The sequence below is a fragment of the Colletotrichum siamense genome (genome assembly GCF_013390195.1).
Source record: "Colletotrichum siamense strain Cg363 chromosome Unknown KSG_Cg363_contig06, whole genome shotgun sequence".
Lineage (NCBI taxonomy): Eukaryota > Fungi > Ascomycota > Sordariomycetes > Glomerellales > Glomerellaceae > Colletotrichum > Colletotrichum siamense.
The window spans coordinates 3,433,735-3,461,142 of NW_023501019.1; the positions used below are offsets into that span (position 1 = coordinate 3,433,735).

A 27,408-nucleotide genomic window follows, 5' to 3' on the forward strand; every position below is an offset into this window, starting at 1 on the left:
AATTTGCCAGTAGGAACACAGGGGATTGTAGCAGATCTCCTGCAGTCGGCGGAACATGAAGGTAAGGTTGTGTGCTCCAGGGCGAGTTCCATTCCCTGGCTGGGCTAGACCGAGGACGGCTGCAGGAGCTGTGCCTGTGTCGCGTGTTGGATGAAAGAGCTGCTGCTTCGACGGGAACCAAGGAATGGACAACGGTGGAACGCAGCGACCGGGGCATATGAAAACGGCCAACGGTGGGAAAGGGATGAACTTGGTGTGAGCGGGAAACGGAACGAAAGCGGCTTCAGGGCCGGTTCGTGACGTCACACAAGGGACCCCTGTCGTATTGGCAGTGTAAATAAATATCTCCCAACTGTCCATTGCACTCATTTCATGGGCAAAAGCACAGTGTTTTGGATTGCAACGTTGCCTGGTCTTGTAGACGGAAGATGGTTGAGCGTTAACGGAGAGAGTTCCCCGATTGCAATGTTGAAGACTCGTTCTAATGCAGAGATCATCAACTATGGCTCTGCTCATAGCCACAGTCAACTCATGTTGTTGAGGCGTCAAGTTATTTTTGGACCATTTCTTTTGTTCAAAGTCTCAAACGTTTTGCAGATCATCCGACTCTAGCTAACATGGCTCCCACATGTGTCTTCAGCGCCCGAGACATCATCTTCAGGGGCACTGTCTGAGGCTTTCGGTCAACGCCGATAGATCATGTCAACACCACTCACATGAGTTGTCCTGCTGCAATCTAACAACTGAATGGCTCGCCAACTTCAGCAGATGAATATGCCTCCGCAATGCCCTTGACCGTCACATACGTCCCCGCTACGCAGATGAACCCTCCCGCAGCAAAGGTCAACACCGCCACCAGCGTCTGGAACCATTTCCGTGCCCACTGCCTCCACCCGTCAAAGTCGTGATAGTTATCGTGCAACCAGAACGCGCCCGCGATCCCATACGTGTACCACGCCGCGAACAAGCTTGCCGCAATGCCGATCAAGTAATTGAAAATTGGCACTCCCACAGCCAGCACAAACGACGCCGCGTTCGACAGCAGAATCAGCACCGTCCACGTCCCCCATCCCGCCAGCGTATGACTGTGCAGGTGACGGCTCTTGCGGAAGATTCTCACGAAGATCAACTTGGCCGCCGTGTGCGCATATAGGGATCCGGCCAGCAGGAAGTTCGGAATCGCGATGCCGTACGCTGCCTTCGCCCACTTGGGCTCCAGGCTGCTGAACGCCGGCGACGCGACCCCGTCGCCGAGGTAGACGTAGCACACCACCGCGAACACGGCGTAGAAGGTCGTCGCGAAGCCCTGCAGCACGTACGCGGCCTTCATCGCGTCCTGCGGACGCCGCATCTCCGACATGAGGATGAAGAACATGAAGTGCCCCGCGTACGCGAACACGGGGTTCGTGATGGCGATGAAGGCCGTGTAGAAGTCCGACGCGACCGCGACGCTGACCTGCCGGTCGGCCGCAGGGTGCAGCCCGGCCCCGATCATGCCGACGATCCCGGCGACGAGGATGGAAATGACTGAGGGTATGCACAGCCATGACAGCTGGTCCATCGTGCGCGGGAAGCTGAAGACGAAGGTCGGGATGGCGAAGATGCCCGTGTAGAGCATGAGGCAGAGCTTGTTGTCGCTAAGGGTCGCGAGGGCGATCTGGCCCGCGAGGAGCTGGCCGCCTGTCGCGAAGATGGCGAAGACGACGGTGCCGAAGGCGAGGAGCTCGCGGCCCGGTCGGCCGAAGAGGATCTGGCCGGCGTCGCCCATGGAGTGGATCTCCGGGTGGCGGAGCTTGAACTGGACGAGGAGCCAGGAGGTGTAGGTCGCGAAGATGCCGAGGAAGACGATGAGGACGACGCCGGGAACGATTCCGACGACGGCGAGGGAGGAGGGGAGGGAGAGCATGCCGTTGCTCACGATCTCGGCGATCATGAGGACGGCGACGAGATGCCATGATAGAGTCTTGTACTTGATCTGTGCAACGTGTTTAGCATGACTCCTGGAGGTGATGTTAGATCTTTCGCGAATATTACCTGGTGATTCTCCTCGTGCCCAAAAGGGTCCAGGTCGTCGTAGACCACCGGTCGACTGGAGTCATGATTGAAGCCGTCGATGCCTACCTCGCCGCCGCTGTAATCCTCACGATACTGCTTCATCGCTTCCTATCACCCAAGTGCACCTTTCGATTGCGGTTCCGGAATCCCAATTGTTTCAATTGAATGCGAGAGCAGACGAGAGGCCCAGGTCAATTTTGCGCTCATTGTCTGTAATCGGCGGGGTAGGCCATGTATGACCAGCACTTGGTGATGATGATCAATACGAGATGCATGTCTTATCGACGTCCCCTGCCAATGGTGCAAGCGCTTATCTTGCAATGTCACTCTGCAGTCGGCAGCCGTCTAGATCAATAACAGAAGGTCGGCTATGCAGATTCATGTTTGTTTTCGTTAGCTAATAGTTCATCAACATTATTATCGATAATTAACAATAAGTATCGGGATGGGTAGACAAAAGAAAGTTGAAAGTCGCAAAGACTGAACACATCTTCCACCGACTCCGGCACCGGGAGCCGGCGCCGACAGGTTGGGCATCCCTTCGGAGCCTATCGGACTCTTTCGGCTCCCTACATCCGACGTCCCAGAAAGCACAAATCTGCGGAGTTGGGTCGTACGATCACCAGTGTGGAGAAGAAACCACGGTGATCTCCTTCACTTCATACACATCCCAATGATCAGCCTTAGCCGGATCACCGAGGGGGTTGAGCGCCGCAAAACGCATCGTGTAATTGCCAGGTTTGATGTCGGTCCCATCTCCGAGCCCTCCCAGCCACCAAACACGGTGCCTTGCCGTCTCGATGGACGTCCGGAAGATGTTCACCAACGGGAACGCAACCGTCCAGTTCTTATCGTCCCTTGCTGGGTCGAAGTTGGCCTGGCTTGGCGAGCCACGGTATCCCGTCGCAGTTCCAACGTAGCCGTTCTCTCCGACCACGGGAGGGTACGACGTCCAGCGGCTCTCATCCCATCCAGCCTCGAAGATGTCCCATCGAAGGGCCTTGGTTCCCCACAACATCTCATACGCGATGCGGGGGAAATCTTGGGCTCCGGTGGAGAGGTCGAACGTGAAGGAGACCGGCTTGGTGGCATCCAACGCAGTGTTACCATCAGGGCCTTTCGTCCCTGTAGGAGTACCCTTTTCGAATGTCTCATGCATCTCCTTCTGGAGATCGGCGGCCAGTCCAAGGTAAGGGACGGCAAGGTGTTCGCCGACACTGCTCTTGATAGCGATGTTTCCGCTGTAAGTGGGTAGCAGGGCAGCGTTGAGTCCACCTGGAGCTTTGAAGATGAACTCGGCGGTCTTCGTCTCACCCGGTCCAACACTGAACCCATCTTGAGGCAGAGTGACGTCCGGTACCATCTTCTGGGGCGTAAGGGGATACTTGGCGATCTTGGTCGGGTCGGAAGCGTCAAGGGTATCGAATCCTCCAGCCTCTTCCACGGCAAAGGTGTACGTGACCGCCTGCGCAGCATTATTGGTGATCTCAACAGTGTGCCTCTCGATGAAGTTGGCCGTATCGTTGAGGGCGAAGCGCTCGAGCGAGAGCTGGGTGGTATAGTCTAGAACCTTGGAAGCGTTGACAAGGCCGGTGCCGACCTGGGCCACCGAGGCAGTGAAGCCGTCAATGACGTTGATATCGTTGGACCACTGCACCGGCTCACCGCTGGAGATTATCCGCATCATGAGCTGCTCGCTGAACTTGGCGCCATGAGCCTTCTTGCCTCCGAACTTGCCGATGTACAGGGCAGCGACACCAGCAAGATACGGCGTCGCCATCGATGTGCCGCTGAGAATAGCCCATGTCGGCGGGGAGAGATAGGAGCTGAAGACGTCGCCACCGGGACCGGCGATGTCAGGCTTGAGGGACAGGTCGTTGAGGGCGCCGATGCTGGTGAAGTCGTTTGCGAGGTTGCCGTACGGGTTGAGGATGCCAATGGGCTTGCTCTGGTCGAGGGAGAAGTCGCCCGTGACCTTGCCGCCGTTCTTGATGACGTTGATGATCTCGTGGCCTGCGTCGCCAGATACGGTGCCGATGGTCGCGCTCTCGTAGTTGAAGGGGACCCCGATGACGGACTCGTCGTTGTAGGTGAGGACGTACTGGGCACCGACAGCTCTCGCGTTGGCCTGTTTCACCAAGTTTTGGCATCCTCCTGCGCGGAGCAAGATAATCTTGTTGGTGAAAGAGGGAGTTCCGGCAGGGAATGACTGGCATCCGCGCGCGATCTCAGAGGTGGTGTCCAAGGTGAGCGGAACGATCGGCACGTTGAGCGTCTCGGGGAAGGCCTCGTCGGCCATGTAGCCAATAGTAAAGGTTTTGGAGACACCGGAAGCATCGGTGAAGGTTGCGTTGAAGGGCTTTCCTGCAATAACGGACGCTTCCGTAGATGCAACTGCGATAACGCCCTTGGCCGAGGAACCGGAGCTGCCGTGATAAGCGCCCTCCCAGCCTGAGTTTCCGGCTGCGATGGTGATGACGATTCCAGTAGCTGCGATACGGTCGCACACCCGTTGCCAGGCGCTGTCAGGCCATCCATCAGGACCGCCGATGCTGGCCGTGATGACATCAACCTACATGGCCGGTTAGCGAAGGATATCGTTGGAGGCATTGGGATGAACTGCTTACATCGTCGTCGTAGGCGGCAAGGAAAGCTTCAATGAGAGTCTCGTCATCGGTGTAGTCCTGGCAGAATCGTGAGCTTCAATTTGCTGGATCATCCGAGATAGGTTACTTACTCGAGCACCCATGACCTTGTAACCGTAAATCTTGGCTTTGGGGGCAACTCCCTTGAACCTGGAAACCATATTAGCAAGCGGCTCGCGCGGTTTAATCGGCTGTCGTACTCTTCTGTTTCACCAGCAACAATGCCAGCGACGTGAGTTCCATGTCCCTGGAAATCTTCAATGTCGTCATCGGGGTTCTTAGGTTCATTCGGCCAGGCTGATTATCGTCAGTCCCATCTCCCTGTTCACCTTATCATGGGTAACCTACATCCATCGCCAACTAGATCGCGGCCACCCTCAACCTTGAATCCAGGACCGAACCCACCACCAAGCTTTGGAAGTCAACACATAGCCCCAAAACATGGGATGAAGGATTCTTACAGCGGGATGATCATAGTAGATTCCAGTGTCGACAACAGCCACTTTAGCGCCCTCGCCCAGGATACCCGCCTCATGCAGTCTGTAGACGCCAGTAGACTTGTGAATCTCGCGGAACGGAACTGCTGCGGCGTCTCTCTTGTCAAGCGAGCTTTTGGGTGAAGGATCGAGCTTGATCATGCGAGATGGCCAGACTGAGTCGACGTCGGTGATCTTCGAGAGGGAGTCGGTGGTTTCAGTATTGGACTCAATGCTGACAGCCTTGAAAACGGGGCTGTTGAACTCTTTGACGACTCGGGCGCCGGGTCGCGCATTGATGGCTGCAGCTACCGTCGCAACATCCGCAGCCTATAAGTTGATGAGTATATCATGTCACACGCAGACTTGATGGAGTTCGTCACTGACATCTGCCAGTTGCAAGATGAAGCGGTTGGGAATCACCGTGTCCGTTGTCGTGGAGTTGTCTCTTCGGCCAACACGGGAGGCGACACCACTGCCAAGAAGGCAGAGGGCCGTGAGAAATGTTGAGGCGCGCATGGTAAGGTTCGACGGGCCGTGGATGGACAGCTACCAATCCAACATGACGGTATCTATCACGGCGGTTTTCGGCGTTCTTATAAGAAGTCATGAGCATCACATTGTATTGCACCATCCATGATCAATATTACCATGTCGTCTTTCAACTGAATCCAAAAGAGAAGTTGATCCGTTGAGTCCTTCCTAATCCAGCAGCTCGGGTTCCCGCCGAGTTCGGCTTCCACGGCACCCGTGGGCTGTGGTGAGCTGCGTGGTATTGAATGAGACCATGATGTGGAGTTTCCATAAGCTTGTTTGGCTGGATCGTGTGGTTGTGGAAGTTGTTTACCTTGTGCGCCAAGAAAGGGGTCCTCTTCAATTGAGCTGGTTGGTCGACTCTGTCATCCGAGATCTCGGTCATATCGGCAGCCCGGAAGCGCCTTACGAAATTTAAACATAACAAGCACTTGAACCCCTTGAAAGTGTTTGCAATGGGACTGTGACCGAGGCCTCTGACAGCATCCTGCGGAAACCGACCTCGTATTGAGAGCTTGGCTGGTTGCATCCTCCGAATCTGCGCAGTTGCGGTGCATGAGACTGCGACATTGCCATCCAAGTAATGTTGGTCCGGTGGGCAATTCGGGGCTCAGAGCTGCCAGAACGGGCAGTCAACTCCGCTCCGAATGGGACAACTCTATTTTTGCCCCGGTCCGGAGTGGGTTCTGTAGTGATCGATTCCAGCCGCAATCTCCGGATGCCCCTCCTCCAGAGTGGGCTTCCTGATTGATAAGATCTTTCTGTCCAATTAGAGAGTGTGTTCGTGCAACATACAACAACGCGAGACTGAGAGTAAGCATGATCGGGATAGTTGATGAGAGAGACGAATACAGCTGAAAAGTAATATTATGACAAGGAGTTCGTCTGAGTATCACATGGCGCGCGGTTTATGGTTTCGCTCATCACAGCTGTCCCATCAATATGCTGCGCCTCCAACCTTGAAAGAAACAGCATTATTACTCAGTCGCCTAGCTGTCGAAGAGAAAGTTAAAACTCTTTTGCTCAGCAATTATCAATCGTCTAGTGACGTCAAGTCAGAAACAACTGGACACATCCGCTGAGACTTAGTACTACCGGTAGTTGACCGAACATCTTGAACACGTTTTAGGGTTTGGGGAGACAGCGAATCTTCTCACTATTGCCACAGCAGTAACTGTGAACGTCTGAACACACCGACTCAAGCAAAGTCTGTTTCGTTCAACTAGCTGCGGATATTTTCGAAAGACTTTGATTTCCAATTGGGTCTTTCAAACGGCCAAGATGTCGCGTGTATGTGGGCATGAACTCATTCCGAGGTCGCTGAATCTCTCTGACTCTCACGGAACGAATACCGTTGAATCTCACTGCAGGAGTTGCGATAATGTCTAGCAATCCCTGACAAACGAAATGGCATCGTCGACGGAGAAGAGCCTCGCTGTCATGTAAAATCTTCCGAGATGTCATCTCCGCGGCCATGTCCTTGTTGCCTTCAACAATGCAGGCTGGGGATGGAAGCCAATGGGCTGATTAGGTTACTGCGAGCCCTGTTTTCGCGCTCAGCCGCAAGAGAGATCGGATCAGCGACTCGGTTCCACATCTCTATCGGGCCGGAAAAGCGTAGAGGGTCAGGTTCAGAGAAGTCCGTTGGCCACTGCCACTGCAGCTAAACTGCGGAGGACAGCAACTTCGTCTCACGTGGAATTTCAGCAGAGTTCCCGTTTCACCAGCACGCAAGGTGACCCCTATGCAGTCTTCAGACCACCCTCCATCTCGAATCATGTCCTCAGCCAATTGTTTCCGGTCGCAGGCACCCGAAACTTTCAGCTAGAACAGACTTATGCACCTCACACAGCCGTTTCGAGGCGATCTTCAGACGAACTAACGCCGAGGAAGAATATTCGAAGGAAGACTCAGCGAGCAACAGGTAATTGAGCCCCGTCATTGGCTGAACCGAGTTCCTCCTGAGAAACGAGTCAAACAGGAGGCAACAAGATTTTGTTTGCAGCCCCAAGTCTGACGCGAACTTACATCAACAGACGAAGTTGCGTCCAAGTAGCGGCCCTTGCAGTGTTTGGTCCGCAATATCCCACTTGTTCCGCGCTACGCTTCGCCCTGCCTGAATGAGAGGAAACAGGCTGGTATGTGCTCGAAGATCTTGACAGATGCGAAGGCTTCGCCAGCTAGGTTTTCGGGAGAATTTTGACGATGGTGGCGGCGGTCGCTGAAAGATCCACGCGCACTGATACAAATAGGTCAAGTCAAAGTATGAGAGTCGTTTGGCTTGGCAGCCTTTTTCGTGATAGATGTCGCAATGTGTCATGACATTGACTGATCATTTGGTGCAAACTGTTTATTTCTACAATTGACTTCGATTTCGAAGTGCCATCAATCGATGGACTTGATTGCGACCTCACGCGTTCGTCCGTACTACGCCTGCACTGCAGTTATAAAATGACAATAATGACATGTCAAGCAAACTGGTTCGGAGCAGCATGGAGCGGGGATCTGAGGTTGCAGTGGGAGGAGTTGAACCAGCCCATGACCTTGTCCAGTGCAGGCATTTCATTTGTGAAGGTTTGCCAGAGTCATGCACCTCGGTCCTTTCATCGCCCTTCCCGCCAGGAATCATGTCGGCGATTCCAGGAACGAAAGAAAAGCGAGACATACAGGCAAGACATCCCACGAGACATACATCCACGTGAAGTCCACAAGTACACCGGATCGCGATGATCGTTCTCCTCTGGATGTGGTTATTGGATCGCTTAGGAAGAATCATGATCAGGTGAATGGTCGTTGCAAAGGCCCAAGCCATTCTGGCCCTGCCGGTAAAAGGAAATAAGGCATTTCCGTCGATCTAAACCAGCTATCCCCGCATGCACGGTCGGGGGATTAAAACAAGGTTCAGCCCCTCCCGCGACGAGAAAAGACACAAGAGCCAGTCGGGTAGGCTCGGTGAATCTGCCGCTTCCCCGCATCATGAACGGCCAGGAGGGACAAGACTCTTGGCTGGAGTACTGCCGTTCTCTGTGGAGATGCCCGATGACCTACATGGAAGCGAAATGGAGGCGAGGAAGGATGGGGGAAGGATTCTTTGAACCTTGACAGTCTATGTTGCTTTTTCAATCCGGCGGTGACAGTTGGCGTTGTCAAAAAACCGGGCGCGTGTAGCGTTACGGTTCACCCTAGCCAAAGGACCTGTCGATCATTCCTTCATCCCAACAGCGCATCATAATTAAGGCCCAGATATTTCTGTCTGTGGCTGCGCCCTGTTAATATTGGCCGGGAACCTTTTAGGTTATGGGAAAAGGGACCGCCCCAGCACGAAGCCGCGAACTCAAGACGGTCAACACTTGCCGTCTCTCAATTCCCCTTTCCGTCAAGGTCGCAGCCAGATGTCAGCCCGACTATCCCAAGCTTACGGGCTTCTTCTCGTAGAACAGACAGATCGGCCTGGGTCGGGTGGCCTACCATTCACAACCCCCTCTCTCCCAGATGACCGCATCATGCAGCTCCCTTGTGCGTCCATCGAACGACTCCACGTGCTGCTTGGTTGCAACGAGTGATATCGCACGAAGAAGCGGAAGAGTGCTTGGTGCTTATTTAGATGTCCGTTACTCACATGCAATCCACCAATCTGCGCGACCAACACGGCGTCGTAGCACTAAGGCAGGCCGCCTTTCCCCCTCCTCATCCTCCCCCTCCCTTCTCCACGGCCAAGGCCGCGGCCAAGACATGGGAAAGTGAACAATTGCGACCGCCAATTTTCTCTTGTGCGGGGAACCCGCAGCCTGCAGCATCGGCTGGCGGTCGAGCACGCAACATTACATGGCACGTCACTACACTACAGTCAACCAGACCCCGGCAGAGGAGCAGAGGAAGGACGAGGAGGAACGGAACTTTGGAAACGTTTGCCTCGTTTCTCACAGTCAGACGCCAATCCAGCTTGACTCAATGCCGAGATGTCCGGCCAAGTCGAGTGTGGGGAATTTGATGTGCAGAGGCTATGCGACCTGCCGCACCTTTGTAAAACGGGCTTCCCCTGGAACAAATATAAGTCAGTTGAACGTCAACGCTCGTCCCGACATTGGGAAAAAGTTTAAAATATTAGGATTTCTCCGCGCAGGTATAGAAGGAGCTTCCCCCTTTACGCTGGGACCCCTCTTGTTCACTGCTGCTGCTGCATCTTGCTTTCGTTCTTTTTTACCTTTCTCCCTCCAGCTGTGCTCTTCCTCCTCCTCCTCGAACGGCTTTTTGGGACCGAGACCTGCAGCAACCTGCGACCTCATCCTTCGGTCGTGCCAACATGCATCTCTCACGGACAATCCTCTCGTCCGCGTTGGCGGCGCTGACCCTCTCAGTCACCACCAACGCACAGTCTGACACGCCCGCGGAGCCCTACAAGCTGCAGACGCCACCCCTAGACACGGACTGGACGAGCCAGGTCGGAACGAGCCCGTGGCCGGATCACCCGCGCCCACAGCTTCGCCGCGACAAGTGGCTCAACCTCAACGGAATCTGGACCTACCAGGCCGCGGCTGGAGCCGCCGATGTCAACCACCCGCCGTCGGGCAGCACTCTCGACCGGGAGGTGTTGATCCCCTCATGCATTGAGAGCGCCATCTCCGGTATCCAGGAGCTCGACGTCACGCACATGTGGTTCGCGACGAAGTTCCAGGTCCCCAACAACTGGGGCAACCAGTCTGTCCTGCTCAACTTCGAGGCCGTTGACTACGAGGCGACCGTTTTCATCAATGGACAAAAGGCCGGCTTCCACCGTGGAGGATACTTCCGCTACACAGTTGATGCGACGCAGTACATCAACCAAGGCGAAGAAAACACCTTGTGAGTGCCAATGGCTTGTCTTTCTTGGTCCGATTGATTGCTAACACAGGACGTGAAGGTTGGTGTTCGTCCATGACCCGACGGACATGGATGGCTACGTTATTCCGATTGGCAAGCAGACTAGAACCCCGTCGCATATCTTTTACCGAGCCTGCTCCGGCATTTGGCAGACTGTCTGGTTGGAGAGCGCGCCCACCAACCACATCACGAAGTTGGATCTCGCTGCCGACCACAATGGCAATGGTGAGTAACACTCAAAGCACAAGTCAAAATGCGACATTGCTGACCACTCGCGCAGTGACTGTTACTGTCCACAGCTCTTCCAGCTCATCTTCTGAGGTTCAGATTGCCGTTCTGGACAAGGATGGAAACACCATTGGAGAGGGAACGGGAGGTTCCGATGAGGAGTTCACTTTCAAAGTGTCTCAGCCAAAGGTCTGGTCGCCATCGACCCCCAACTTGTACAACCTGACCGTCAGGCTGGGCGAGAGCGACGTGGTCCACAGCTACACTGGATTCCGAACAATCTCAACTGGTATTGTTGAGGGTATCAAGCGACCCCTTTTGAACGGCGAGTTCATCTTCATGTTCGGTACCCTCGACCAGGGATACTGGCCTGATGGACTCCACACGCCCCCTACCTACGAGGCCATGGTCTATGACCTAAAGGTCTTGAAGAACCTCGGCATGAACATGGTTCGCAAGCATGTGAGTAGAGCCCTGTCAAAACTCAGTGACCCCGGTGACCAATGCTAACAATCTGTAGATCAAGATTGAGCCGGATCTGTTCTACCGCGCCTGCGACGAGATCGGCTTGCTCGTCATCCAGGACATGCCGAGCTTGACTGCCAACTCTGCGCGTCTGCCCAACGCTGAGCAGCAAGCCGAGTTTGAGCGCCAGCTGCAGCTTATGATTGAGGAGCACAAGAGCTACACCAGCATTGTCACCTGGGTGCGTCCGGTCGCTTCATCTAAACCTTCCCTTCACTAACATGTCACCGCAGACCATCTACAATGAGGGCTGGGGCCAGCTTAGGAACGCTCCTCACCCCGAGGACAAGCTTACCGAAATTGTTCGTGACATTGACCCCACCAGACTGATCAACGCCAACAGCGGTTGGTATGACCACGGCTTCGGTGACTTCTCGGACAACCATCACTACGCCAACCCTCAATGCGGAACTCCTTTCTACTCGTTGGCTTCGTCTCCGTATGATAAGTCACGCATCGGTTTCCAGGGAGAGTTCGGTGGAATCGGTCACAACGTTTCCATTGAGCAGTACGTCCTCCTCTTGAATAAGCCCAAGGATTCCATGCTAACAATGCGCGCAGTCTCTGGAACGTCCAACAGGCGATCGACACCATCAACGGCACGTACGAGATCAACGAGAGTCTCGAGGCATACAACTACCGCGCGCGCGTCCTCTTCCGCGAGTTCCGCGAGCAGGTCGAGATGTTCGCCTGCAGCGGCGGCGTGTGGACCCAGACCAGCGACGTCGAGGGTGAAGTCAACGGCCTGGTCACCTACGATCGCCGCGTCCTCCGCCCCGACCTCGCGCAGTGGCAGGTGGACATCCAAGGCCTCTTCGACGCCGCCAACGCCCGCAAGGGCGCCGTCAACGGCACCATGTAAGGAACAGAACCATGCACAGTTGATCCGATTCCGACACATGCACACACACTTTCTATCTTTCATTGGTTTGGGAACAGTAATGCTAAGGCGGGTTTTTAATGAACAGTCCGATCGCGGACAATGGCCAGATTAGATTCGTACAATCGTCTTGACCATTTAATGATTAACGAAACGACCGATTTACTCTCGTTCTCCCTTTCTGTTGCCGTCCCGTTAGACTTTTGCCGACGTCGTCTGTCCCCGCGGTTGCATCAGCCGCTTCCATCGAGCCGGTTCCTTTGGTAAGTGATCGACATTAAAAAAAAGCATAGGGAGATCTCATGAGCATGGGTGAGCGCGAGATTGCTTGCATGGCCGAGTAGCATCTGAACACACATCCCGGGTGATAACATCCAGGGAATAGAGGATCTGCTGGTCGGAGGTGCATGATGGGGGGTTGCTGTTGTTTCATGCATATTATCATAGATGCTAGGATAGAATGACGCGGTCTGGTACCGTTGTCATGTGTATTGATATTGTGAATTACATTGTAGACGACTGCTACATTATATAGACCGTTGCATGAGAATTTGGTGTATTTTGTGCCGGTCGCATAATTAGTGTTTAGGCAGTCTAGTACCTTGGTCTTGCCATCGACCTATTGTGTGCGCGTGTTCAGGACAAAGTATTTTCGTCAATATCACAGCACAAGTCACTGTTCAATGTTGTTGTCAATAATTTCTCACGCAATCATAATCCTTTCATCCTCTTCCTGCCTGCCGAACATGTCTTCAGCACGTGACGTCCCCGCATCCTGCAGGTTGGATCTTATCTTGATAGTGCGTTTGTCGCCTCAACAACTTATCTTTACCTTCTTCTCTGCATCTCAATTAGTGCCACATCGGACTTGAACCAATTAGGACGACCCACGCCTTTACAATGGATCTCGGACTCGACCTCGAAGGGACTATCGTTGCAGTGACCGGAGCAGGAGGTCAAATCGGCCAAGTCATCGTTGAAGCGTTCTTGAGCGCTGGCTGCTTCGTCGGCGCGCTCGATATCGATCATAGAAAGTTCCAAAGGCAGCACAAGAATCTCCTGTGGCTGCAGTGCGATACAACAGACGAGAGGTCAGTTTTTGACGCCTGGACAGCAATCTGTTCACAATTCGGAAATTGGCCCACGGTGTGTGTCTGCGCCGCCGCTCTTGATCTAAGTTTCGTTAAACATCATGCATCAATCACGGAAATGTCTGCTGAGCAGTTCAGGAAAACTCTTGATGTTGTAAGTTCACCATTGCGTCTTAAACTTGCGGCAGATGGCTGACAATTGATTCGTAGAACGTGACAGGCACGTTTATCATTGCGAAATCTTGGCTTAGCCAAATTCCACGTACCGATCGCTCGAGCCTCTCCAATTTGGGCAGCGAGAAGAACTTGTCGCTCATCATCATCGGTTCTGAAGCCGGCATCATGGGCGTGCCGGGCAATCCCGACTACGCCGCAAGCAAGTCAGCCGTCCAGTACGGTCTCATGTTATCTCTAGCTCCCGACGCCGTGAGAATCAACCCCAAAGCGAGAGTGAATGCGATTTGCCCGGGCGCTGTTGATACGCCCATGTTTCGCAACGAATGTGCGGAAGATGAGACAGCGTCTACGAAGTGGGTTGAGTCGGAGGCGACTGTGGCTTCGAAGAGACCCGTGGATGCTGAGGATGTTGCTAGACAGTGTCTGATCCTTGCAAGCCACAGATGGTCAGCATCCACTAACGGTCAAATGCTCCGGGTAGATGGAGGTAAAAGTGGACGAATGCTGTGGAATCAGGCCGGGTGTGGTGTTTGGACCTAAGAAACGGATGTCATCAGCAAGTAATAAGAGAGGGAGCCTCTGTTAGGCCAGCCTGTGTGTCATAGCACAGAGTTGCAGACAGAATCTGGAGAGCGCTGTGCTTCGGCTTCACCGGCTACCGCGTGCATAGTTAGAGATGGAGTCATTCAGGACCTGGCCTCTTCTAGTCGACGTATCTTTCTTGGCTCTCACCTTTTAGAACGAATGCTTTTAGACATTCAATCAAATTGTATGAGAGTGGAGTCAGTGACCCTACGTTTCATCGTATCGAGGGTTTAGCCGCAACGAACTATTATCGGCATGAACGCCACTCAGCTTGGTCGACGATTCTCCAAAGATGGTCATCAACAGGGGCCCTGTAAAGCTAGGAGCGACCAAATCAACGGATTTGATAGACCACTACAATGACTGTGAACTACTGTTTTACAGCTTGATCTCCGTGTACTACCTTTGGATTTTGTGATTGCATTCGTTTGGGCGCAAGGATTAGTCATAAGACATAATAACCGCACAAGCTGAGGCTGGAAGATAATAATAACCCAAGTGCACGCACACAAGACCATCAATGACACATGTAATAACTAGCTACTACTCTAGGCTCAGTACATGTACTCTGCTCTACTCTTCCTTGCTAGAACTAGGAGGACGTAACAATCCATCTTCCCCTACAGAGCCCCGCGTCTGTTGTTGAGGTGTATTAGATCCAGACGTATTGGCAGGACGACCTCGTGAGGGGCTCAATCTTGAAACTATGCTTCGGAAGGGCTGAAACCAAGATCTGCCTCGAGCAGGCTCCTCGATTGTTGGAGTTTGTGTTCTGTTTCCAAATACTCCTGAGTTCCACGACGTATTCACGCGCGCTAGGGGTACTAGAGTACTTGTTAGAATTAGCAAGCGTAGGCTGAGAGTTATGTCGTGACTTGCCCTGGCCACCCCGCTCGTCCCTCACCAATGCTCTCGGAAATCCACTGATAGGAAGCCGTCCTGTGGATGATCCAGGATATGTTGAGCTCTGCAGCACCAAATCAATGGCTACCAAGGAACGCGTGTCCTTTGTTTTAATCGTGACTTCCCTGATGTCAAATACGCCTCTTGAACAAAGGCTATTGATTGTTTTTTCATCAATAATATGATGTTGCGACCAATCTCCTGTGACTGACTCAAACACAAAATGGGGCTCGAAGTCTTTGTCGACGAAGGAGCCCAACGCCCTTCCCAATTCCTTCATAGCAGAATTAGAATCGGAGAATCGACAGCTGACATTCCCTGATTATACCAGGATAAGCTAACGCGTTAAGGGCAAGATAGTTAAGACTCACCTCTGATCAGATAATGGTCATCTTCTGTCACCCACTCTTCGCCAGTGGCAAAGTAGAACGAGCTAGCAATGAGTCGATGGGCGATTTCCTTCAATTTTGGCCTCACTTTGCAAAGATATCTCTTTGTCGACGATTCGAGGTCCTCAATACAACCTACATTGTCGAGAGGTGGGACTTCAATATCCAAGTCCGGGTTCAGCCTTACGTATCGTTGAGAACTGTCTGGGGCGGAATCTTCTAAAGGCGCGACTACATCTTTTTGAAACTCGGACCAGATCCGCTCGGACTTGAGGACGTAGTTCAAGTAATCTTTCGCGATCTTGAGGAACGGAATGGAATGCGATCGTTTCTCCCCCTTGTCGCTTTTCCTTTGACGCACGGATTGAGGACCTCCCGAGTGTTCGGTCAAATCTTCGCCATGATTCTTTCCTGTTCCGATGGAAAGCAGAATATCTGGAGGGGCATGAGACATGTCAGGCCAGATGATTTTAGTTTCATGATGAGCCACTCGGACAGGGCAATTGTGCACCATGGCGCCGTCAAGATAGCTGTTTCCGTTGGCTTCTTTGTAGAATGGCTTGAAAAATCCGGGCGCGGCGGATGTGGCTCGAGCGCTGCCGTGTTACAGGTTAACAAATAACAATGACTCTATTGAGATATTGTTATCAACTTACGCTTCCCAGGTTGTGAAATCTTTGTCGGGGCTCTCAGCTCGCAAAAGCTGGTACGGTAAACCTGTTTTGGGTCCCGCTTAGAAACCAAACATCTTGTGCCCATGTGTTTTGACTCACTTCCAGGTGACAGCCTGTCAGCTCTATTGTAATTGGTGAGGATGACAGCGCCTTGGTCGATGTGTGTAGCCGAAGTGACCGCGACCCTTGGCCCCAAGCTACCTTCCCGATCATGTGGTCCAGCAAACAAGGACCCATGAAGAAACTTCTGCTTCAAGATTTCCTCGAATGGTCTTGTCCTGTATCTGCTGGAATGCCTCATGACAACGACATGCTCATACAGTGGGACCTGGACTCCAGCTCTAGGTGTGAAGGCTTTGGAGCAAAGACTTTTGAAGGTGTCTAGACATTCATCGACTGACCAACGGTTAATCGCGAGTCCTAGGGCAATGATGCCTCCTGTACTTTAAGAATATCAGTTGGTGATCACGACGGTAAGGATTAGTAAGTTACGAACCTTGTACCAACGACCAGATCAAAGAACATCCTAAGAGGGATTTGGCACTGAAGTTCTTTCTCAATAGCCTGGAGAACGAGAAGTTCGACGACGCCGCGAATACCGCCTCTGTGACACTGTCAGTACATGATAATCTATAGTTGATTTGCGTAATCGTTGACGTATCAACGGTCGGAGAACTTGTGGCCTCCACTGCCTCAGGAACGTACCCGTCAAGACAAAGTGTGCGAATGCCTGCCAACTGCGGCTTGATTGCGATCCGACAGGGTGGTTGCCATTGACTGTCATCAGGGTGTAATGGACAGTGAAACATATCAATGTATGTTTGGGATCGAGCATGGCCATATGCCTTGACGCAAAGATGGCAGAGGACATGTCCGCACGGCAATGGATGCTCCGGTAATTCCCTCAAACAAGAGAAGCAGGTCAGATAGCTGTGAAAGCCACGCATACTTCTGAAAGATCCATAAAACCTTTTCAAAGTCTCCAAGTGTAGCTGGCCAGCTATATCAACGTCAGAATGGGCCTTTAGGATGGGGTTCCTACTCCAATCATTGTCTCTGTCCCGAGACCTCTGTTGCAGCCTCGCGAGCTCCTGTGATATCGACTCAATCCAGGTCTCAAAATACTGCGCGCCGTCCATGACGTGGTGGTAGTCCCCGACGGCAATCACCTTGCCCTGCACATCTTGGTGGCCCTTTGGACTGTGGCCTGACTGCACATTGCAACACCACCCTTTTTTCGGATGAAAGTAGCCACATGGTACCAAATCTAGAAAGGCGAACAGAGCTTCACGACAAAAGCTTCTGTATCCATCCCGTTCGTCTGGAGTTAGAAGCTCTCTTGCTTCACCTGTATTTTGGATCGGGTTTAGCACAACTAGTCCCAAAAGAGGAATTTGGACCTGAACTGATACTATGTTAGGATGACCTCACTTACCCATAATGCCATGTCGAACAGAATCTAGAAAGATACATGACGCTACCATGGGTACCATTGTGTTAAAGGTTTTCTGTGGTAGATACCTTCGATCAACACTTAGGCTCCGGCTGATCGCGTTTGCTAAATTGACAAGGTTATCCTTGAAGTCTTTTGGGATGGGACAGAGTCTGAGTGATTCCTTCATGAAGTCGAATGGGTCGGATAAGTTGGTCGCAAAGTGGTCAAATGCTGCACGAAGATAGAGTTGCATTCTCTCGGCTGTTGCCAGCATGCGTATGTCTTTCTTTGTCGATTGAGCTGCTTCGCAATCATCGCGGAGTATGTCGAAGAGTTGCCCCAGTTGATCGTCCAAACGCATGTAGCGACCCTTGTATGGAATCCTTACCACTTTTATAGAGGCATAATAGCACAGGAGTAGGTCTTCGATTGTGCGTATCACACGGCCTTTGTCTCTCCAACGTTTGACGTACTCCCGGATGCCTGACACTTCGACAGTGTCATGGTGATGGTTAAGGAAACGCTCGGTTGCCATTTTTGAGTCCCATTCAGTATTGTCCACAGCATTGTCTGTGTGATTCAGAACTAAGACGGCGTGAGGAAGTGCAGGTTGGTTGATGGATCTGCTGATACATGCTTGCCCCCAATCGAGCAGCTTCTTCAACACAGCAGACTCAAACTTGCTTGATTGGGGTTCGATGGTCAGTACGTATATGATACAAAACATTGGTACGGTGCTATAGCTACCTTGGATTCTTCATGACAAACACTACCACGTCCGAAAAAGTGTAGAGAATTCGCGGGTAGACGTGCCTCACAGCGAACCCTCGCCCATCCTTTGAATCCCAAGTGATCTCTCTTTTAGAACCATAAGGTAGAGGCTTTTGAAGCTTTCTTGTGGGATGAATACCGTGCTTTATGAGAGCTGCGGCCGCAAGGTTTGCGGCATGCGATGGACCACATTTGGCTATTGGTAGAGCTTCGATTGTACCATTCAGTCGATGTCGTAGCCCTCTGGGGGTCTTTTCGCCCCCTCCTAGACCTTCGCAATCCGCGTAGAGCATAGGCTTTGTCGTATGATACGATAACGGATCCGCGTAAAGATGCACGTCCGCTGAGGTTGGTTGTATGGAGTTGATGGATGCCGTCACCGGGGAAGGGTATGCAGTCCTGTCGTCAGCGATGTCGAGTCGGTCGATTAGCATCTTGATGATGGCACTTTTACCCTCTCCTTCAGATGATATATTGATTAGCCAGTGTCGAACTAACTAAAGCGTGTTGGAAATACCTGTTTCACCAATGAAGGACACCAAACTGGGGTAGCGATTGCTGCGGTCTTGTCTCCTGTTGCCTGCCATGAGAGCTGCGAAGCGACCATGATCACGGAGATTGGGTTTCTTCGACGCTTCGCGCTCTATACCGAACCAAAGCGTTCCCTCATCCGATTTGTGTTCTAACTCGTACTCTGCTGAAGTCCGCTCTGGTTCCAAGATTCTGCGTAGCTTGTTCACAACCACTGCGTCTACCTTCTCGTGGGGCAAATTGTCAACGCCCTTGGCTCCCGGGCGATGAAAGTCCCATTCGAACCAACATTCATCGGAGCAAAATGAATTGCTGTTGCACTGAATGCAGGTGAAGGTTCTTTTCAAGGGGCCGTGACAAACGTAGCACGTTACAGGTTCATCAGCGTCGCTTTCCATGATTGCTCAAAAGGCAAGATTGCGAAGAGATTGGACAGGAAAGTAATATGGCAACAAAAACAGGAATTGTGTTCTCCGTGCAATGAATGTCGACCTGTCAGGCGGGAAGTATGTGTTCCTTGTAGACATTGACCGGGGATCTCTTGAGAACTTGTGGACGGGAACTATCTGGTAAGCCATTTGGATTGATGTTGGACATTATTATTGGCCGTTGAGTGATCTCAGGTGACAATCGAAAATCGCGCATTGCCCAAGACATGTATCATTACACCGCCCTTGGCGCTAAAGCCATAGCAAATGAGAAGCCATTGATTGAACTTTGCAGCCCATGCACGAGCAGCGACTGATGCAGTCATCATTCTCCCTGAGTCCGGAGTAGCTGACAGCCAGTAAATAGCTACCAAGACATGGGGTGGCTCAGGCAGGCTGACACGGATACCAATGCATATGCATGGGATACAAGACATCTTTTCAGCTGTTATCGGAACCTCCGATGGGCTGTCTTTGAGCTATCTATGGTACATTCAGTGTCTACATAAGCCGCACCAGGTCCATAGGTGCATACCTATGATGAACGCCTGAATGACGGATACTCGAGACAACATAGCACTTCAAGATTTGAGAATATATGGTAGGATCTATCTCAAAAGGGACACCTCCTAATATGGTCGCGGTATTGTAGCCTCTTATGCGGCAGAAAAGGCAAAGGGCTAGGTGATGTGCTTAGATGCGTGACATTTACATTCAATTGCCACGTATTGGAAACTTAGGATGCGATCGTTAAGATCAATGAGGAGACCGGTGAGCCTGAGTATGCGAAGGAATCCTGAACTGGGCAATGATCAACTCAGGCTGCCAACAATACTCATTTTTCAATTTCCCCTAGCGTTTCAAGTGGCGTGAGCTGGGATCACACACGCTGGCGACCAAGAAATGCCCAGCCTTTCATACGCAGGGTGGTCTCATAACCATTGGCTGCCAGGTCCTCAAATGGCACATAAAGGATTCTCTGTGAGGACAGCCAGCCCAGCCTCAGCCTGATCCAGACATAAAAAGAACAAGATGCCTGGAAAGGTTTTACTTGTTAATCTTCTGATCGTACCAGTCTGAAAGCGCAAAGCGCCTGATAACTTAACGGTTCATTGGCTTCCAGAATGCCATATCTGCTGGCCTCATGAGGTTATCACAGAAGGCGGCACTCCCACGCAAAACCGTCCTCCTTAAAACCTACACTTGCAGAGTCAATATGGACAGTTTCTCAGAGGATTTGCCAGATGAATGGAAGTGATCTGAATAAGCAATACTAAAACTCTCTAGGGCCGAAAATTGCTACTTTTTGCTGGGTTCAATTTCTTCAGTTGGCACCGATGTTCACTGAGCTACCTTTCATTGCAAACTAAGACTCGCAGCCAGCACAGGTTTCTATTTGCAATTGCAGCACCTCTATGATGGGTTTGCCCAAGCCATTTCAAGGCCATTGTGACAAATTGTCTTGATCCTGACGGGCACAATGCGGCACTTCTCCCATCCATTTCAGTTGTAATGCCAGCTGGCAAATCAGTGACGTCCAACGTGCTATGGGGCATGCAAAGAGGCTCGTCCATAGAAGAGACGCCGAGGAAGATTTTGGCAGAGGCAAGAGTCAATCAAGCATACGTGATACATTTTCTTTTACCTTGCTCATTAACACGCTGGCTGGGCATACGTACGAACATGCCGGAGTGCAGTGCCGAAGCTAAAACAGCATCGGCCCCACGCCCCGCATCATACCCCATACCCCACGGATCCCGTCCCGTCCCGGGGCTTCCGGCTGCCGAGCGTGGGGGAGTGGGCAAGTTGCGGAAGATCGACCGTGCATGGCGTCTTAATTGACAGAAGAACTGGCACTATAAATTTAGTTTACCTTCGAAGTCAATCAATTGTCTCATCATAAGTACCTTGCAAGCTCATTCCTCGACACTGAGCATATCACCCAACTCAGAACAACCCAACACCAAACTTCGAAAATGGCAAACCTCAGCTCAACCCGCAAGCCGAACGGTTTGATCAAAATGACCATTGCGGGCCGCAAGATTCCAGGATGGGAAGATTCCAAGTTTTTGCAAGAGTACGTGGGCGTACACGCAGCGATGACGACCCAAATCGCGGCCGCAGTCCCCATTCTTCGAAAATACACTCAGGTTATCGCAATTCCGTATGAGCCCATCAACAAGCTGCCTAATGGCGGTCACCCCCCTTGGGACATGGCTTCCACACTGGAATGGACATCTCTCGATGACCTATACCAGTCTTTCCAAGCCCCGGAGTACAAGGCATCCGCAGGCAGTCACAAATTCGCCGATGAGGCATCGCAAGTCGGAGTTCTCAGCAAAGCTGTCGAAGAGATCACGTTCGATCCGACTGGGCTTGAGAAGCGAGGAAGCACGGCTACAATCTTGCAGGTCTTCCTCGCTAGGAATGGCGTTCAAGCGCTGAGTGAAGAAAGTTTGGCCAGCCGCGTTGCGAAGATCAAGAAGATTGGGGCTGGAAGCGACTTGTTGCGATACGTGGCTAACCGAGCCGTTACGCCTTCCGATCTCGTTACGTTCTTCAAAGGCACCCCCTTTGCCGAAACAGATTGGTCATCTACTGAGCTGATGGAGCAGTATTGGTTTCCAACCCGCGAAGCGGCCGTCGCCTTTATCAATGACGAAAGCAAACATAGCACGCTGTTTTCCGACGTTCCTGTCTCTTTGACGGCGGAGAAGTCGTTCGGAATCGTTGGAAAAGAAAACCGCGTGGTTGAGAAAGGAGAAAGTGACTAAAGGTGGCTCTTTCTACGGCTTTTTCGAGGGGACACATTCAGCTTAGCATCTCGTGTAGTCGGTGTAGTTTACATCGCGTCTTCCAAATAGCGCCTATTTTCCCCGTCTGTTGTTCTTGTACTGTGCCCGTACCACCATACCTATAGCGATGCTCAAAGACCACCCTGTCTGCGAGGAGAAAATTCGTTGGCTTTCTTGGACCAGTCGCCTCGAGGCACCTTGCTCGATCAGGGATCCAACACCCCCCATATATGGCCTCATACCTCGATCTCCTGAGGTCCATTTCACGAGCATCTCATCTTCGATCTCTTTGTCGAGTCTAAGAGTAAACAGCCTAGAAGTCCTATCTGATGCGGGGCTAGCCTGCAGTAGAGATCTGGACGACGAGTCGGGCTTGTCTTGCTTGCCTAGAGCTGTGAACATCCACAGCGCAAGTGTTCCAGTTAGAAGAGCCATGGGCTCATGATGGCTGTTGGTCGGATGATCTCGGAGCCAGCTGAGTAGCTTGGCGGCATGATACACGACAATTCTGGCTTTACCCTCATTGTCTTCTAACCAGATGGATAGCTTCCGGTCCACTGTTTGCCTTATGGTCGGGCTTATCCGCCACCCAGAGAACGAGTTAAGCTGCCTCAGGGGAAAATGCGATAAGAGGCTGAGAGCATGGTAGTGTTGGTTTATAAGTGATTTGAAGGTATCAGAAGGTGACCCAATGCCTTCAGCTGACCGAAGAATATCGAGATGTTGGATTGCGGCTTGTTGGTTAGGTGCATCGCGGTATACACCGAGTGTAAGAAGTAAAAGGTTGAGACTCGTGATCCCTACTGGTGTTTCTTTCTGTTGGTAAAGAATGTCCAATTCATGTCGAAGTGACCTGGATTTCTTGGAGGCTGTCCGTGTATGAATTAGCAACAAGAGTGCAAATGGATAGTTTGCTTTTGGACGCGACCTTACCATACTCTGCGTAGATTATAGACCACTGATCAGTCGTGGTGGCTGACCATAGCTCATCATGTGACGGCATGGATAGCTGCAACATGTCTAACGGTATTGTTTGGGCGAGATCGAAAAAGGAGACAAGTTGACAATCCAAGACCTGACTCAGTCGGTGAGTTCGGTAAGCCCCGGTGCTTCATGAAAAGATTGGGCAATGTGCTTACCCATGCAAGATGAACAAGGCGCTTTCTGCTCTCTGCTTGAATCCAACATTTCCAGCTCTCCCCACCCCCAGATGTAGCGTTATTTGGATGATGTTCGACGAAATAATTGGCTCTCTTGCAAAGGGTCGGTACGAGAGACATGTTCCTTTGCGCATGCTCCGCAAAAGACATGTTGCCAGAGAACATCAAGCCGACTTGACTGAGTAATGCAGATTGAGCAATATGAAGCTCCAAATCTGGGGTCGGGTTTGGTTCAAGCTCGATCTGAACGGATTGGCCTATCAATACAGAGTCCTTGATGGAGATAGACCCGGCAACTTAAAAACAACGCGACTTACACATAGGCTAACCGACCGGCGGAGAAATTCTTGCAAGATAAATGTTGTACAGGTGTTTCCTAGTTGCGAGAAACCGCACCCTATGGCGGCAACTGCAAGAATGAGAACCCAATGAACATCTGCGGTATCGAAGGTTGGCTGGTGAATCATTGGAAAGACATGGCTGTAGTGTTCGAAGTACGATTGGATGAATGCATTCATGGTTGTTATCGGTGGTAGCTGTTTGTCCGTGAACTTCCTGCAAAGTCCACTATCCGTGTTAAGCATCTCAAAATTGCGGTCAATTGTTTCGTAGACTCTTTCAGGCAGTGTGGGAACATGGTCGTAATCTTCCAGGTGCCAATCCTCTTCCGGTCTACTGGCTTTGTTCGCGGACAAACCTGCTATTCGAGAGAGATTCTCTAACCCGGCTGTTACGAAGTCATTTGTTTTGGGCTGTTGGCCATGTGTGCTGGTGTTTGGATTGGAATAGTCCCGTGCTAAAGCAGACGGACTACCAAGAACTTCCGCAAATGTGGCAGACAGCTCGGTGTGGTTGGTGTAATTGGGTCTTTGGGCTTCCCGGATTGGCGTTGGCTCGGAAGGCGTTTGACATATACCTTCTTTCTCACGTGCAGTCTCTACATCGGCGGGCGATGGTTCCGACGCAGTAGTAGATACTTCCGGTATTGAGGGAAGCTCGGTGCCGTCGCCTGTTGAATATGATAGACTAGGACAGACGAAGTCATCCAGCAGAACATGGTCAGCTGCCATGCTCTGCCATGGCTCAACTCCTATCCAAGCGTGGGCGTCTGAGAATGGGAAACACCATCTTGTGGGTGACCAAGTGGGAATGTCCAACCTATCGAGTGCCATGGCCTCTGGCCAATCAGGGCGTAGCTGCGTATTGATCGACTGTACTGGCTGGCCAATAGTTCCGATGCCCGGAGCTGGCAGAGGTGATGCCTGTGACGATGAATGAGTGTCACTCCACGCAATACTTTTAGCGTCACAATACGGACCTCATGAGTCTCGATTTGATCGCATGGTGGAACGCAAGATTGTCCAAAGACTGTCAAGCCATCGTTATCATGTGGTAGATCGGTACCTTGGACTGTTGTTCCACTCGAGAAGCTAGCACTTCGTCGGCTTTCACCTGTGTATATGCAGGCGCGGCCCTTGTTCTGACACCTCTCACATGGCATCAGCCCGTCACATCTTTGTTTTGATCGCGCACAATCACGACAAGCTCTGGACACACATGTCCTTCGGGATCTTCCAGGAGCAACACTGTCGGGCCTTGATGAGGGATAATCCACATGACTCTGTGTATGGCGTTGGAGAGAGTCTCTGAGAGAAGAGCATCATCAGCCTTGAACCCCTGAGCAAGTTGAGTTGGGGACAGGGGCAGCAGGAAAGGGTGAGACGGGCATCAGGCTTCCACGCAAAACGCCTAAACATAGGAAAGCGAGACCAACCTTCTCGAAAAGCTCGCCCCGCAGACAGAACAAGAGAATGGGCGAACTCCGAGGTGTCGGAGAAGGTGACGGTTCAGGTGTTCTGACCGACGGAACTCGGCGTTGCAGACATCGCACTTGACCAACATCCTCGCTCATCCCCACAGTCGGACTTGTGGGATTTGGCCTTGGATGAACTAAAGACGCACCAAAATCGTTGGTGTCGGCAGCAATCGTTATCATGGCCCAAGGTTGTGAATCGAAGAGGGAGGATGGCCGTCGGAGGTTGTGGGGTAATATGGGCAAGTCAGAGTTTAAAAGGAGACAGCTTCGGAACGTGCGGGGGATCTTCAATGACAGAACCCCACTCTCGGGACAAGGTTCGCGTCGGAGTTGTGGGGTTCCTAAAGGAGCCTGCAACGCGGCCCGTCTTCCTAGTGCAAGACCAGCCCGGTCTAAGCTTAATGCCCGATGCCGTTGTCGAAAGTGCCACTGACAGTATGCATTTACGAGTCGGACTTGCTGAACACGTTGACCTCCACCGGTTACATCAATTGCGGGGGATAGTGGGGCTTTCATAGAGATCCGTCGTGATGCGAGACCTTCGTTGAGTAATTAGCTGCCGGAGAATCGGGCTCTAGAAGTGCGGCAAACAGATCTCCATGAAGTTCACCGAAAGTCTCCAACAGGAAGGCCACGGAAGCGTTGTCATCATATAAATGTCATCTTGTAAGCCTTTGTCGTTCAAGTGCCCTCTACAATCTCATATTCGTCTTTCTCTGTTATAAGCACATCAGCGAACTTCAATTTTTCACATCATCCTGCCTCTTTAGGTTTGCCATCACTTAAAAATGACTGCCGATTTCTCGAAGCTAGGAAGGCTTACGCTTGAGCCCGAGTCCAAGGACTGGGACATCATTGTTGTCGGCTCCGGGCACAATGGCCTTACCACTGCTGCATACCTAGCAGCTGCCGGAAAGAAGGTCCTCGTACTCGAGCGAGCATCCTACGCCGGTGGCGGTGTAGCTGGCCTCCAAATGGCAGAGGAAGGCTTCATCAGCGAACGTCACAGCGCCATCCACCAGATGATTCTTGCCAACCCTCTTATCGCCAACGACGAACTTGGCCTCCAGGCTAAGTATGGCCTCAAGTACCTTCAACTCGACCCCTGCTACGCCATCGTCATGGAGGACAGAGTCCTTCCCATCTACCGCGAGCGCCACCGCACCGTTGAAGCCATTCGAGAGGCCGCTCCCGAGGACGCGGACGCATACGAGAAATTCGTCGACACATCCCGAAAGATCACTGATCTGCTGATGCCATCCATGTTCGAGCCGCCCCGCGACACGTCGGCTGAGATTGCCAGCAGCGGCTTTGCGGAGGAGATCGCCACTGTCGGGGCTAGCTCGTCCTTGGACATCATTCAGCGGTACTTTAAGAACGAGATTCTACAAGTGGCTCTCTTGCGCTTTGTGACCGAGATTCAGCTTGCTCACCCCACGACCAAGGGAACTGGTCTCATGGTGTACCTCGCGTTTGGTCTTGTCGACAGATACGGACTCGCTGTACCTGAGGGTTCTGGAACGGCTTTCACCGAGTCGGTCATTCGATGCATCAAGGATCACGGAGGAGACATCAAGTTGGATACCGAAGTCATCAAAGTCGTCACCGAGAACGGGCGTGCAGTTGGGGTCAGAACCCGCTTTGGAGAGTTGCGGGCGAGAGAAGCCGTCATCGGCCAGATTCATCCCCACAAGCTGGATCAACTTGTCGACGGCTTGGACGAGTCTGTGACGGCGTCCGCCTTGCAGACACGTGTCTCTGAATTTACCCTATTCGTCATCCACGCAGCTCTTGAACGCCCCCTCAAGTTCAAAGCCGGCACCCTCGCCGACAGAAGCGTCATGAACACCTGCTGCCCAGGCACTCTCAAGGACTTGCTCAAGAGCTACGATGACATGGCTCTCGGTCTTCTCCCAGAGAAGATCATGATTGGTGCTTCCTGTGTAAGCTCAGCTGACCCCACCCGATGCCCACCTGGGAAGTCGTTGCTCCACTGCGTGGTCATGTGCAAAGCCGAGCCCGCAGACGGCGGCTGGGAGGGCTGGGATCGCCGTCGCGACGACTGGGTGCAGAAAGTGTTTGCATACTTCTCCAAGTACCTCGATAACTTCACACCGGACATCGTCCGCTCTTACCACGCGGTCGCTCCTCCGGACCATCAGTCTGACAGCCCAAGCTTCCAGCGTGGCGATATCTGCGGACTTTCCATGGCTGCAGACCAGATGGGATTGAGCCGCCCGACCCCTGCTTTGGCTCAGTATAGAGTGCCAGGTGTGAAGGGATTGTATCTCGCTGGACCATTCATGCACCCCGGCGGTGGTGTTTGGGGCGGAGGCCGCCCAGTTGCGAAGAGGGTCATGGAGGATCTCGGCTTGGACTTTGACAAGACTTTCGTTGCGAAGTCGAGCGCTCATCTTTGATTGAAGCTTGATTTTACCTTAGTTGTGAAT

At 52.1% G+C, this 27,408-nt stretch overlaps 7 protein-coding genes across 7 annotated transcripts; 4 read left to right on the forward strand and 3 right to left on the reverse strand.

The window, feature by feature from the left end:
• Nucleotides 1–736: 736 nt before the first annotated feature.
• Nucleotides 737–2,157, reverse strand: mtr-15 (N amino acid transport system protein; the record flags this gene model as incomplete). The annotated part of the gene is made up of 2 exons (XM_036641745.1): nt 737–1,975; nt 2,035–2,157. The coding sequence occupies 2 exons, from the start codon at nt 2,155–2,157 to the stop codon at nt 737–739; spliced, it is 1,362 nt and encodes a 453-aa protein (XP_036493043.1).
• Nucleotides 2,158–2,674: 517 nt separating this feature from the next.
• vpr-1 (Minor extracellular protease vpr) lies at nt 2,675–5,695 on the reverse strand (the record flags this gene model as incomplete). Its single annotated transcript, XM_036641746.1, has 7 exons — nt 2,675–4,627; nt 4,683–4,739; nt 4,793–4,850; nt 4,901–4,997; nt 5,049–5,112; nt 5,162–5,506; nt 5,564–5,695. 7 exons carry the CDS (start codon nt 5,693–5,695, stop codon nt 2,675–2,677), a joined length of 2,706 nt encoding a protein of 901 aa, XP_036493865.1.
• Nucleotides 5,696–10,013: 4,318 nt separating this feature from the next.
• On the forward strand, nt 10,014–12,185 carry lacZ-0 (Beta-galactosidase; the record flags this gene model as incomplete). Its single annotated transcript, XM_036641747.1, has 6 exons — nt 10,014–10,552; nt 10,611–10,795; nt 10,851–11,260; nt 11,319–11,504; nt 11,557–11,831; nt 11,885–12,185. The coding sequence occupies 6 exons, from the start codon at nt 10,014–10,016 to the stop codon at nt 12,183–12,185; spliced, it is 1,896 nt and encodes a 631-aa protein (XP_036493893.1).
• Nucleotides 12,186–13,103: 918 nt separating this feature from the next.
• On the forward strand, nt 13,104–14,145 carry bacC (Dihydroanticapsin 7-dehydrogenase; the record flags this gene model as incomplete). Its single annotated transcript, XM_036641748.1, has 3 exons — nt 13,104–13,448; nt 13,505–13,958; nt 14,090–14,145. 3 exons carry the CDS (start codon nt 13,104–13,106, stop codon nt 14,143–14,145), a joined length of 855 nt encoding a protein of 284 aa, XP_036493116.1.
• Nucleotides 14,146–21,163: 7,018 nt separating this feature from the next.
• Nucleotides 21,164–21,961, forward strand: CGCS363_v009900 (uncharacterized protein; the record flags this gene model as incomplete). The annotated part of the gene is made up of 1 exon (XM_036641749.1): nt 21,164–21,961. The coding sequence occupies one exon, from the start codon at nt 21,164–21,166 to the stop codon at nt 21,959–21,961; it is 798 nt and encodes a 265-aa protein (XP_036492960.1).
• Nucleotides 21,962–22,054: 93 nt separating this feature from the next.
• CGCS363_v009901 (uncharacterized protein) lies at nt 22,055–23,000 on the reverse strand (the record flags this gene model as incomplete). The annotated part of the gene is made up of 5 exons (XM_036641750.1): nt 22,055–22,125; nt 22,180–22,512; nt 22,671–22,716; nt 22,787–22,851; nt 22,916–23,000. 5 exons carry the CDS (start codon nt 22,998–23,000, stop codon nt 22,055–22,057), a joined length of 600 nt encoding a protein of 199 aa, XP_036493291.1.
• A 2,746-nt stretch (nt 23,001–25,746) lies between these two features.
• Pyroxd2 (Pyridine nucleotide-disulfide oxidoreductase domain-containing protein 2) lies at nt 25,747–27,378 on the forward strand (the record flags this gene model as incomplete). The annotated part of the gene is made up of 1 exon (XM_036641751.1): nt 25,747–27,378. The coding sequence occupies one exon, from the start codon at nt 25,747–25,749 to the stop codon at nt 27,376–27,378; it is 1,632 nt and encodes a 543-aa protein (XP_036492961.1).
• Between the last annotated feature and the right edge of the window lie 30 nt (nt 27,379–27,408).